The 13,945-nt window shown below is 44.6% G+C and overlaps 1 protein-coding gene across 2 annotated transcripts in view; it reads left to right on the top strand.

Moving 5' to 3' along the window:
* The window catches only part of hmgxb3 (HMG box domain containing 3), an 87,032-nt gene that overhangs the window by 27,935 nt on the left and 45,152 nt on the right, over positions 1 to 13,945 (top strand). For both annotated transcript variants that reach the window (XM_055643341.1, XM_055643340.1), the window contains exons 7-11: positions 912 to 1,291; positions 5,414 to 5,544; positions 7,431 to 7,532; positions 10,127 to 10,249; positions 11,651 to 11,751. In XM_055643341.1, coding sequence (XP_055499316.1) covers positions 912 to 1,291; positions 5,414 to 5,544; positions 7,431 to 7,532; positions 10,127 to 10,249; positions 11,651 to 11,751 — 837 coding nt within the window. The remainder of the gene's footprint in view (positions 1 to 911; positions 1,292 to 5,413; positions 5,545 to 7,430; positions 7,533 to 10,126; positions 10,250 to 11,650; positions 11,752 to 13,945) is intronic.

The raw sequence follows: 13,945 nt of genomic DNA, 5'->3' as shown, positions 1-13,945 counted from the left end.
AAAGCAAACTGTTTCTGCGTGGTGATAAATAGTATCATTTCCAACCGATGTCAATTTAATCAGTGCAGAAATATCATAAATGTGGTTAAAATTAATGGGTCTTTTTAATCACGTCATTTATTAGTACCACTAAACGGATCTGTCCATCAAGGAAGATTTTTTTCGTTTTTATTGGGAAAATAACAATATTTGTCTAGAAACAAAGATGTTGGTTAAGATGCAGAGTGCTCGAGTAACTCAGCGGGTCAGGCAGCATCTGTGGAGAACATGGATAGGTGACGTTTCACACAGTGCTGGAGTAACTCAGCGGGTCAGGCAGCATCTGTGGAGAACATGGATAGGTGACGTTTCACAGAGTGCTGGAGTAACTCAGCGGGTGCAGCAGCATCTGTTGAGAACATGGATAGGTGACATTTCACAGAGTGCTGGAGTAACTCAGCGGGTCAGGCAGCATCTGTGGAGAACATGGATAGGTGACGTTTCACAGAGTGCTGGAGTAACTCAGCGGGTGCAGCAGCATCTGTTGAGAACATGGATAGGTGACGTTTCACAGAGTGCTGGAGTAACTCAGCGGGTCAGGCAGCATCTGTGGAGAACATGGATAGGTGACTTTGAACTTATCTTTCAGTTTATAAATATTCCATTTTTAATTGATTGAGAAGAATCCTTTTTATATAGTTTATTCTAAATGTTTCAGTATGCTGTTTAAGAAGCTTGGAATGGAGTGATATTTCGTTGTTGCGTGGGCAGAGGAGGCTTGTTTATCTTGGCATGATGTTTGACACAGACATTGTGGGCCAAGAGCCCATTCGTTCTTGTGCTGTAATGTTCTGTTTCCATATTGTTATGTCCATATAGATGTGATTTTGCATAACAACCTGTCATTCCTCACTGCCTTTGTAAATGCCCAGGAAAGAGCGGATGTGACTGTTTGTACAAAGGACACAGTGCAGTCGAGTCTGGAGAGTTCGCAGGCCGTGACGCAGCTTCTAAATGTAGCTTCAGACCATCACCGGGATGAGGAGCAGCAATCGATGCGGGCTAGTTGGCAGCAGACCGTGCACCTTGAGCCCAGAGACACGGGGCCACCAGTGGCCACTGTACAGAACGCTGGCATGCCACATCCACTGGGGCTGTGTAGCACACCATTAACTGCTGAGGACAGAGTGGTGGAGGCACGTTCTGAAGATGGCATAAAGGAGGTGGGCCCTGGAAACCACCAACCATCAAATGACAATAACGCTACAATGAATAATTCCCATGGAGTTAAGACTACAAGACCAGCATCAAGGTTTGTTTCTTGCAACAACAAAAAAAATATATATCAATCTCTTGACTTGATTTAAACATAAAGTTAGTTGCATCCAAGTTTGAATAAGATCCAGGGGTTTAGAGTGTAACAATGTGCCAAAAATAACATGCCGAGTCTGGTGAAATGAGACTGTCTTAATTCTGTTGCTGAAAGATGATCTTCTTATCAGATTGCAAATGAACCCAAAATCAATTCCTGTACACGCACACTGCATTGATGGCCTCCGACATAACAATTGGCTTTCTTGTTTCACAACTTGACATTTGCTAAGAATTAACAGAGAACGATGTCAATACAAGTGTAAGCAATTTAACATTTCATAAACATGGTCCATGATTTGTTCTTTGCATGTGAATATATTTTTAAATGTTTAAGAATTGTAAGCAATATTTTGCAATTGGGAAACTGATTTGGGAAATTTGCAATTATAAAAATTCTGTGAATCTAATCAGAGATTTAGTACACAAATGTATACATTCACTAAAGATCACCTTCAATACTTTCTCTTCATTTTTCAAATGCAAACAGGAACATAATTCTACAATTCTGGTATTTCAGTTTGTAGCTATGCCTCACATGAGTCCACTCTTCACAACTGATCCAGAAATACAAGTATGGTTGTAGTACTCCACTGTCGGGGAACTCTGGCTAAAAAACAGGAGTGTATTTGCCAAATGTAGTAACTGTATGAATATGAGAAATAAAGACCACTTTCACGATGCCAAGAGCAGAAATTGTACAAAAATGTGGTCAAATTTTAAATGTGAAGTAGGCTTTTGTAAAGTTTGTTCTTGTAAAATGAAGTCAATGCCATTATTGAGATTAGTGCTTTTGGTGGCAAGCAGATCTTTAGATGACTTGGGCAAAACACACAGTGCTGGAGGAACTCAGACCCTTCTCCAGACCAGACCTGAAATGCTACATGTCCACTTCCCTCCACAGATGCATCCTGACTTGCTGAGTTCCTCCAGCACTTTGTTTATTGTTCAAGATTAAAGCATCTGCCGATTCTGATGTCTCCATTACACGACTTGCACCAGTCTCAATCTGAAAGGTCTTTTCTCATTTAAACTAAATGTTATCATAAATCAAAACAATTTCCAGTCCTGATCTTGCTTTAAAGCTGACCGTTCCACCCTGTTCTGCTGGCTTTTGCCTCAGTAACAGTGTGGATGTCCTTAACTGTGCAGAAGTCCTTCACTTATGCACAGCGGACACAGGTCTCAATACAGCCGCGCTATGCTGTCGAACTCTTTATTGGGGCAAGTGGAGCGTAAAAAGGCTGGGAATGTGCACACTGAGTCTATTCTGGCACAAGTGTCGGAAGAAACGACTGTGCAGGAAGGTAAGTACAAGGTAATTTTCATTTTTTAAATGTATTTAATAATTTCTTAAAGTTTTAATTTGTGTTCAGTTTAAACATCTTTTGATTTAATAATTTGTGATGGTCACAGTGTGAATCTCCTTGAGTACGACAGTAATCCTCAAGGAAGCCCACTCCAGCTATATTTCCTTTTGTCACTTCATCAGAAAAGTCTCATCAAGATTTGATTTAGTTTTTAGTTTCAGAGATGCAGCATGGAAACGAGCCTATCGGCCCACCGAGTCCACACCATCGATCACCCGTTCACACCGACCGGTTGCTTCAATGTTACCCTACTTTTGCATCCACTCCCTACACGCCATGGGCAATTTACAGAGGCTAATTAACCATGTCTTTGGGAGGTGGGAGGAAACCGGAGCACCCGGAAGGGCAAACTCCACACAGACAACTCCACACCGATGTTGGGGAAGTCCAGGACAAGGGGTCACAGCTTAAGGATAAGGGGGAAATCTTTTAAAACCGAGATGAGAAGAACTTTTTTCGCACAGAGAGTGGTGAATCTCTGGAACTCTCTGCCGCAGAGGGTAGTTGAGGCCAGTTCATTGGCTATATTTAAGAGGGAGTTAGATGTGGCCCTTGTGGCTAAGAGGGTCAGAGGGTATGGAGAGAAGGCAGGTACGGGATACTGAGTTGGATGATCAGCCATGATCATATTGAATGGCGGTGCAGGCTCGAAGGGCCAAATGGCCTGCTCTTGCACCTATTTTCTATGTTTCCGGTAGGCGGCGCGGCTCTGGCCAGCAGCGGCCTCTGCAGCCTGTCCGCGTTTTTATTATTTTTTGTCTGTGTTTCTGTGTAGTTTTTGTTATTTTATTTTGGGGAGTGTGTGTGGGGGGGGTGGGAGGGGGGGGGAAACTTTTTGAATCTCTCCCTGCACTGAGACCCGACCTTTTCTCGTCGGGTCTCAGCCGTCGTTGAGGCCGTAACGAGGAGCGGCCTCCAACAGGAAGAGACCGGGGACTCGGGTGTCGACTCACCTCACCGTCGCGGAGCTGGCCGGGTCCGGAGCGGTGGAGGAGCGCTGCTGCTGCTGATGCTGTTGCTGCTGCTGCTGCTGCTGCTGCTGCTGCCGGAGAGTCGGAGGCTCTCTACAGGTCTGTGGACGACGGCGCCGAGCCCACGGCTCCCTGGAGGGAGACCGCTTTTCGGGGCTTCTGCGGCGGCGACTTCTCCCGCCCGAGTTGCGGGGTCGAAGAGCTCCTGGAGCGCGGCCTAGCACCGCTGCCCCGCGCGGCTGGAATGGCCGCGGGCTCTGCGAGCGCACACCGGGGGCTCCAACACCAAGACCCGGTGTGCGACCTCGCACCACCCGGCGTGGCTTTAATGGCCGCGGGACAATCGCCATCGCCAGCCGGGGGCTATGACTTTGACTCTGACATCGGGGGGGGGGGAGAGTGCAGTGGAGAGATACGTTTATTCGGCCTCCATCACAGTTATGTGATGGATGTTTATGTTAAATGTAATTATGTTGTGTCTGTGGTCTATTTGTGTGTTATGTATGGCTGCAGAAACGGCATTTCGTTTGGACCTCCAGGGGTCCAAATGACAAATAAATTGATTCTGATTCTGATTCTATGTTTCTATGATAACACCCAAGGTCAGGATCAAGTTAGTCGGGATAAGATTCGCCTTTAACAAATGTTGGTATTTCCTAATCGGTCCATTCTTGTCCAAGTGAGTGCTCGTTCTGATCACGGTGGCTAGAACCCTTCTCATCACTTTTGTAAACTGGTTTGTAGTTACTGAGTAAATGCATTTACCCTTCTTTTGATAGACACAAAGTGCTGGAGTAACTCAGCGAGACAGGCAGCATCTCAGGAGAGAAGGAATGGGTGACGTTTCGGGTCTGAAGAAGGGTCTCGGCCCAAAACATCACCCATTCCTTCTCTCTGGTAGAATGGAGAAGTTGGAGGTATTCTGCCGAGTAGAAGATATTGCAAGGGAATGTCTTGGTGATATTTAAAATCACATGGGGTACAGACAGAGACTTCTCATCGTTCAAACATGGGACATAAATTGGCAGAGGTGGCGGGAGAGCACATCAAAGTTGACCAAACCTGGTTGGTCTTTGTCAGATTCGGTATTGATGAGATTGTCCATAATGTATACTTTTATCATTTGATGAAAATATTCTGCGATCTATCTTCCAAGATTGTTACAAAGAAGTAGAGTTGTAGTGATTAAGCAACACATGATTGCTCTGTACACAGACGTCTATTTGCTTATAAACATGGATCAGGATTTATTCTGGTCATTTTTGTGTTCTCCAGCTCCCCGGGTACGCGTCACTTGAGCCTGAATTGTTGCTATTCCATTCCACAGCAGGTTATCGCAGATGCCTTTATAACACAGCATCCAGTGGTTTCATCAACCTGCCCCCACCACCACTGCCATCAATAACATTTGTGACTTGAGCCTCCATTGATAGAGAGAAAATTCCAAAGATCATCCTCATTCCACCACTTCCCCAGTGCTGCGGTGTTCTGGCTGAGCAGGAATGCTGTTTATTAATTTTTAATGCATTGGTATTTATTCTCTTCTGCATTGCATTAAACCGTTGTGAATCCTTTTCAAAACAAGACCTCGTTGTAATAATATAATGGAATTCCTGCAATGTGTTAACCATGTGGATGAAAGTTGTGAATGCCACAGTAGCCACGTTGCGATCCAGAAGGTATGAATTTAACCAAGTATGTTGTGTCTTTCCTCTCCCGCAGTGTTTCTCGACAAGAGTTACAAGCGCGGCGAAGATGTAAAGCCAGGGGGCGAGTGAAGTCTGCCTTGCCGATTGGAACAGGCCGGTCACGACCACCTCGTGTGATCCTGCCAGCCACTCCGTCCGCTGCAGGTGGGCAACACTGACCACCCATGGGCTTGTTATTTAATGTACCGCGACTTCTGTGTAGTAAAACCAGCCAAGACACTTCCTATCACCAGAGAGCAGAGCTCAGCTACTATCTCCCTCATTGGTGACCCTCGGACTATCCTTGATCAGACCTTGCTGGCTTTACCTTACACTAAACGTTATTCCCTTATCATGTATCTGTACACTATAAATGCCTCAATTGTAATCATGTATTGTCTTCTCACTGACTGGTTAGCACGCAACAAAAGCTTTTCACTGTATCTCGGTACACGTGACAATAAACTAAACTAAACTATCAACAAAAGTCACCATTGATTCAGGAAAAAGAGTTGTTGGCATTAAGTGTGAAAGGCAGGTTCCAATCAGCACCCTTGCAGGTCTTGCATTTGACTACTGGCCTTTAAAGTCAGTGGAAGCTATTTCTCCTTATTCATTTCAACAATTCCTGATTTTTTTTTTTTGATAATGCCATTTACATTCCTTCATACCTGCGATATTCATACAGAAACAAATGCCAGCTATCCAGTAACGTCCCACATGACCCTGTGTACAGTCGTGGTAATGTTCAGGTAAATCTCCCCCCCCCCCCCTACCCTTTCCAACATCTTGGTGTTCTTGACGTGTTCTGCCCAGACTTATTGTGTATAATGGAACATGGAACAGGCTCTTCAGCCCACAGTGTCTGTGCCTACCATGATACGAGGGCCAACTTCCATCTACCCGCACATAATCCATACCCTTCTGTTCCCTGCAAGTCCATGTTCCTGTTGAAAAGCCACTTAAATATCTGCCTGTACCACCACTCCTGCCTGCGCGTTCCAGCCACTCACCACCCTCTGTGTTTAAAACAAAATAACACATCATCCCAAACCTCAGTACACGTGACAATAAACTAAACTGAAACCCGACGCATCATGTACCTATTAAAAGTCTGATCTTGTATGTGTATTTATTTGTGTGTGTGTTTGTGTATAATCACACCTAATCGAAAAAAAACGACGAGTTAGCGGTAATATTTTTACATATTTCGGTAGAGATTTTACCCCGGAGTCCAAAATCACTGTATCTGAAAAATTCATCCTTTATTTCTCCAGTTATTAATGAAAATGTTCAGAAATCTGAAAAAACGTTGAAACAAAAATGGCTGTCTACTTGCTTGGGGGGCGGCCCCCCCACCCCCCCCCCCCCTCCCCCCCCCCCCCATACTCGGGCCCTGTCGTGAGCCCGCTGGGAGCTAGGGAGTATTGCGTTCAGGAACCAGCCCTCCCATGTGACGATGCCCCCCCCATCCCTCAGACTCTACCCCCCCCCCCCCGCTCCCTCTCCCTGCTCCCCTCCCCCTCTCCCCTCCCACTCTGCCCCCTCCCGCTCCCACTCTGCCCCCTCCCGCTCCCTCTCTGCCCCCCACGCCTCCCACGGGGGCTACGGGTAGGGAATGGGTGCGTTGGGGAAACTGCACTTGGTCTAGTCTCCTTTAAACTTTGCTCCTCTCACCTTCTTCTTCTTCCGTGTGGCGTGCACGGTCTAAAGTTGTTGGACAACTTGTTCTATTTGATCTTCCGTTTGTGCACGTCGAGTTGATTGCATGTCGAAACGGGCGGACCACGTGAAGGTTGCAATCTTCCACCCCCCTCACCTTAAAGTTATGCCTTTTAGTGTTTGATATTGCAAACCTGGGAAGCCGTGTCTGACTGTCTACCTTATCGAAGGCTCTCTTAATCTTACGTACTTCTCTCGTGTCTCCCTTCAGCCTCCGGCGTTCCAGCGGAAGCAATCCAGGTTTATCCGATCTTTCCCTGCACTAACAGCCCCTGCTCCAGGCATTGTTCTAGTGAACGTGGTAACATTCCAGTGTGTTGTGTTTACAGCTGCACAGTCGGGAGTTACCTACATCCGAGTGGTGACAGTGCCTGTCACTCAGGCAGAGACGACAGAAGCCTCTGCATCTTCAGCAAGCAATGGAAGTACAGGTAGAGAAATATATCGCCAGGTATTAGGCATACTGCAGTGAAGCAAGCTCTTTGGCCCACCGCGTCTGTGCAACTTATCTACACTAATCCCTTTTACTCACATTCAGTCTGCAGTCTTCGTCTTGTTGTTTAAATCCAGATGCTTCTTAAATATTGTGAGAATATAATGTTGTGCATTGGTACTTGATTTAATAATAACTCCAAAGATGTTTGGGTTTGTAGGTTAATTGGCTTAGCAAATGTAAATTGTCCCTAGCATGTGTAGGATAGTGTTAGAGTGTGGAGATTGTTGGTTGTTGTCGACTCGGTGGGCCAAAGGGCCTGTTTCCGCGCTGTATTTTTAAACTAAACTAAATTATCATGCTAGCATAAAAATATTTTTCAAGTGCTAATATAATGTGCATTGAGATTAAAAGTTCACATATTTCTGTTACATTATCTACATTGTACCTGAATTCATTGGTTAGTCTCCATAGGTTGAGATGACAGTTCAAACAGTTGAAACTGTGTAATATATTGTTCAGTTCAGTTTATTGTACATAGTATATAGTGGACTTATTCACTGTAAATATGATCGCTGAGAGTACATATTTATTTCACAGTGTGTTCATAGCTAATTGGTGCCTATATTGAGAGGAATGAATATCTGCCTCTGATTAATGCTGGACTTTATATTTTCTAAATCAAATATCATTATCATTATCATCCTTTTATTGTCATCATGCAAAGCAACAGTTGTACAGTGCAAAATGAGAAGACGTTTCCCAGGGAATACCGGAGCATCGCACATAAAAACTTAAACATTTCACGCATAAATAAAAACAATCCAGTTCCTGATAGGAATAGCTTTTTAAAAAGTGCAGGTAAAAAAACAACATTAAAATACAAGTTAAAAAAAAATACAAATAATTGGAAAGAAATACAAAATGGCCATCAATTTTACAAAATGTTGAGCGTTTTCTCAAATTGAAGCATTTGAAGATGATTTTGAAAGAGATAAGTGGTGAAGATTAAGAAGACTTGCACACCGCGTCCCTTCACTATTTCTGAAGTTTAAACAACGACCGTTGGACCTCTTTGCACTAATCCATCGACACGAATCCCATTTACCTGAACTTATTCCCTCAGCTTTCATAGCTTGGGGTTTATGAAAAACAATCTCCAAGGCAAATGTAATGGGTCTGTCCCACTTAGGAGACTCTTTGGGTGACTGGCAGGGCCTAATTTGAATGGAATTCACCTACGACACCTGGCGACAACCAACGACATCAGGTCTCTGAGTAACTAGCATATGGTCCCTGTCCCACTTACGCAATTTTTTGGGCGACTACAGGCGACTGCCGCAAGTTTTTCAGGCGTCGTAGGTGAATTCCATTAAAATTAGTCCCTGGTAGTCACCTAAAGAGTCACCTAAGTGCAACAGAGACCTAGGAGTAGGTATGTTACAAAACCTACCTGAATCGTCATTGAGGATCTGTCCCAGCCCCGTATGTGTGATTTTGGCGCTGTTTAGAGGGGGCGGGTTTAAAACGCGATTTTTACTAGGCTGTTGCAATCGAAAATGTTCAGCCTCAGTAAATCATTAACGGAAAATCGCTGAAAGACCCCGTCGCAAAAGGTATTATTAGTTTTTATGGCCTTGTATAATAGTTATAGTAGTTTAAAAATCACTCTCTCAACCCGCAACCTCTCGCAGCCCCAGGGTTTTATAAAGCAAACAATTAAAGGTATGTACCTTATTTTTGCATTAAAAGGGGCTTCTTAAGAACCCTGTATATAAAGTTTTCTATAGCGAATAGTTCATTTTGGGCTCTTTATATCCCGCAGTATTTTTCTGGGCATTTGAGGGCACAAATCCACTGCAATGTGAACGTTCTAAACCAGCGCGTTCCACAGGAACCCACTAGAAAGCTGATTTTAATTGACTTTAATTTACAGCAATTGAACACTAAATTCCTTCCATTTGGCCTATAAATTGATGTAAATTAGATTTAAAAATCATGTTTTATTGTGAATTATTTGTGAATATTATTTGGACACAGGCTATTTAAAAATGTTAATCATTTATTAAGAAATGGATAGATGTTTAGATCTAGTAATTGAAGTTTGAAATTAGCTACAATTGGGTAACTAACTAATTATATGCTTTAATTTCAGGTCCTCCAAGTAAGATTATTTTATATTTGTTTCAGAATGGTTCAATCTATGATAACTGAAAATTTAATTCAGTTCTCTTAATTTTTAAGAAGGTTATGGGCTTTTGACTGTCCTCGATCACAGCTTTTTTGTTATGTCCATAGAAAATCAATAGGGAACAAGATGCTAATTTCCTAGTATGAAAATGGCCATAACTTTTTTATTACTTGAGATATGAAAGTGATATAGGTGTCAAATTAAACTTATTGTTATGCTTTATCTGATGGGATAAATTGCAGACTTGATTTTTTATATCTCAAAATTTTGTAACATTGCTACTAGGAGTGCATTTGTCTACTTGTTTTCTTATCAGAAATATATGCATGTCATAATGATTTGCTGAATAATTCTTAATTTGTTTGATTGGAAAAATGCTGTTAATTGTGATTAATTTGTAGTTGGAAGTTCCTGCACCAAGAGCTTGAGTTCTGCACCCCCCTCAGGATTGAAGCCCAGCACCTTAAAGCAACTGGGGCACTCGGTATTGCACCCCAACTTTGCAGACGGAGACGAGCAGGCAAGTGGCTGGGTGTTTTTTTTTGATGATATCAGGGTATTGGTAGACGTGCTCAGATTCAGATTCAGATTCAATCTTTATTATCATTGTGCAGTGTACAGTACAGAGACAACGAAATGCAGTTTGCACAAGTCTTGAGAACTTGACTGGGTATTTCCGAGGGTTCACCCCCCTGAAGGATCTTCTGACATCAGCCTCTGTGACTATGACTGTAACACCGTCAGGGCGAATAGGGGTTCGGGAAGGCACATCAGTGTTCTCCCTACCAAAGCATGCGTAGAACGCATTGAGCTCGTCAGGGAGTGATGCTTCGCTGTCGTTTGAGCCGCCTCCTGATTTTGCCTTGTAGGACGTGATGGCATTCAAGCCCTGCCACAGTTGCCGAACATCCGTCTCATCCTCCAGTTTAGAGCAGAAGTCCCTTTTGGCCTTTTTGATGCCCTTGCCAAGGTCGTATCTGGACTTCTTATAGTCCTCTGCATCGCCAGACCTGAATGCCCGGGATCTGGTCTTCAGAAGAATGCGGATCTCATGGTTCATCCAAGGCTTCTGGTTAGGAAACACTCGGAAGGTTTTTGTTGGAACGCGGTCCTCCACACATTTCTTTATGAAGTCTGTTAACGACCGTGGCGTATTCATCAGGTCCGTTGCCGAGTCCCTGAACATTGGCCAGTCTACAGACTCCAAGCAGTCCTCGAGTTGTTCCTCTGCCTCCCGACCAGCTCTGTACAGTCCTCACCTCTGGGGGTGCTTTCTTAAGTTGCTGCCTGTATACAGGAAGAAGCAGCACCGCTGAATGGTTGGATTTTCCAAAGTGAGGGCGAGGGATAGAGTGATAAGCATCCTTGATGGTGGTGTAGCAGTGGTCGAGGGTGTTTGGTCCTCTGGTGTTGGTGGAAGTTAGGGAGCGATTTCCTCAGGTTGGTTTTGTTGAAGTTTCCGGCTACGGTGGTAAATACCTCGGGGTAAGCCGTCTGGTGCTTGTTGACCACGGCGTGCAGCTCCCCCAGTGCCAGACGGACGTCTGCCTGGGGTGGGATGTAGACCGCGGTCAGCATGATGGAGGTGAATTCCCTCAGTAGGTAGAAGGGGCACTTCACTGCCAGATGTTTGAGGTGTGGAGAGCAGGAGTTGGACAGGACTGCCACGTCTGAGCACCACGCACAGTTGACCATGCAGACGCCCCCTCCTCTCCCTTTCCCAGATGCCAGTGTACGGTCCATACAGGCTGCGTACATACGGTCCATCCAGATGTCCAGGCTTCTCTGGGGAAACTGAATGCTTAGATGACAGAAATAGAAACAGAACATTGTGGAAATACTCAGTGGATTGGGTGGTAGCTGTGGAAGGAAATTGTGCCATACCGATATTAATCTAAAAATGTTTTTCTTTTGTTCTTAGGCAGAATTGAAAGTTTCTGCAGAGAGTGGCTCACCGCAAGCCAGTGCGGTTTCTGTTCGTACTGTGTGTTTGACTCTTCCCAAAACCAGCAAAGCCAGTGCCTTTGTAAGTGTCACATCCACAATGAATTTGAATTGTTGTTTTAATGTTTAGTAAAGAAACTCTGGAATATCCATACTTAACATTTCTCTTAGCTACCTTCACTCTACATGGCCTATTGATCATGCCCCAATTTTATTTTCCTGTCTTCAGTTACATTTCTATACAACCTTTGTATAGAAGAGATGGCAAGATCATTTCTGACCCCTCTCACCCTGGCCACAAACTCTTTGAATCACATCCCTCTGGAAGGCGACTCCAGACTGTCAAAGCTGCCGCAGCCAGACATAAACACAGTTTTTATCCACGAGTAGTTGCTCTACTAAACAGCCAAAAATCTGTAGCCTCCCTTTGATCTGGTATTGTGTTGGTTCACATGCTTGATCAATGGTGTTTTATCATTAATGTTTTATTATTATTAATGTTTAGTGTTTACTGAGTCATTCGTAACTGTCACTGTATGTCATGTTGTTACTTGTGGGCGGAGCATCAAGGCAAATTGCTTGTATGTGAATACTTGGCCAATAAACGTACTTACTTACTACTAATATAAAATATTTGAAAGTTAAAGAAAATCCACTTACAGCCAGCCCAGGCATTAAAATAATCCAAAAAAGATTTATCGAGGTACCAGAGAAATGGTGCTGGAAACGTCACAAACTAATCACTCTGGCCACAAAAATGCAGCGTGGCTGAGAAGGGAATCAAGCACATTCATAGTTAACCATTACAGATCTGTTTCAGACCACCCGTATACTGGGTAAAGGAAAGCAATTAACGTGCAAAATGATTCATTCACGAGATTAACTACTTGATGAAAAACAACTATAGAAACATAGAAATTAGGTGCAGGAGTAGAGGCCATTCGGCCCTTCGAGCCTGCACCGCCATTCAATACGATCATGGCTGATCATCCAACTCAGTATCCCGTACCTGCCTTCTCTCCATACCCCCTGATCCCCTTAGCCACAAGGGCCACATCTAACTCCCTCTTAAATATAGCCAATTAACTGGCCGCAACCACCCTCTGTGGCAGAGAGTTCCAGAGATTCACCACTCTCTGTGTGAAAAAAGTTCTTCTCATCTCGGTTTTAAAGGATTTCCCCCTTATCCTTAAGCTGTGACCCCTTGTCCTGGACTTCCCTAACATCGGGAACAATTTTCCTGCATCTAGCCTGTCCAACCCCTTAAGAATTTTGTAAGTTTCTGTAAGTCAGTATCATAAAAATAAATAAATAATAAATAATAAAACATATTAAAAATAACTATTGCCTGTAAAATCCTGAGTTTTGTCCCCTGACTGGTATTGTACTTCCGGTGGCGCTGGTGCCAGCTGCCTCCACCTTCAGCCCGGTATCTTTTTGTTTTTGTGTTTTTTTTGTTATGTTGAAGTGTGTTTTTTTATGTTTTTTTTAATGTGTTAATGTGGGTGAAGAGGGCACGGTGTGGGGGATACCGTCCTTCAGTCGCTTCCTGGTGAGGACGCGACTATTTTTCGAGTCGCGTCCTCGCCCCCCCCCCCCCCCTCCCCCCACAGCAGCCTACCTACTGGATTGGCGTGGCCTTTCCTGCCGGGATCGACCAGAGCTCCAGCAGCGGCGCTGATGGACAGCGCTGAAACATCGCGGGTTGGTGATGCCTTACCGGGGGTCGCCGTCTGGAGCCCGGAGTGCTGGGCCTGCGGCACCGACATCCTGGAGCTGCGGTTTGCGGAGCTCCCAACGCGGGTGGCGCTGACAAACATCGTGGGGTCCTGCGACTCTGCCCGGCTCGGCCTGTGGACTCGGGAGCTGCGGACTCCGGTGGGAGGCGGCTGATCTGGGGGTCCGGGCCGCTGAGGAGGATGTTCACCGTCGGGGTTCGGCGTCGGCGTTCCACCAGCCCAGCGAGTGGGCCTGAACATCGGGCCACCCGGGGCGGCGACTGCGGGTGCTCGGAAGGCCCCGACCACGGATGAACATCTGGGAAGATCGGACGGGAGGCTGGCTGGACTATGGTGCCTTCCTCACCTTGGTGCCACTGTGTTGTGTTGTGTCGTGGACTTTCTGTGTTTGTGCTTTTTTAAAAAAAATTCTATTTTATTTTTAATATGTTTTATTATTTATTATTTATTTATTTTTATGATACGGACTAAAGGGAAATTCATTTTGTTGTCTCTAATTGAGACAATGGCAATAAATTGAATACAATATAATACCAT

The sequence above is a fragment of the Leucoraja erinacea genome, chromosome 11 (genome assembly GCF_028641065.1).
Source record: "Leucoraja erinacea ecotype New England chromosome 11, Leri_hhj_1, whole genome shotgun sequence".
NCBI classification, from domain to species: Eukaryota; Metazoa; Chordata; class Chondrichthyes; order Rajiformes; family Rajidae; genus Leucoraja; species Leucoraja erinaceus.
Note: the sequence above shows the minus strand (reverse complement) of the source record. Positions and strands in the feature narration are given on the sequence as shown.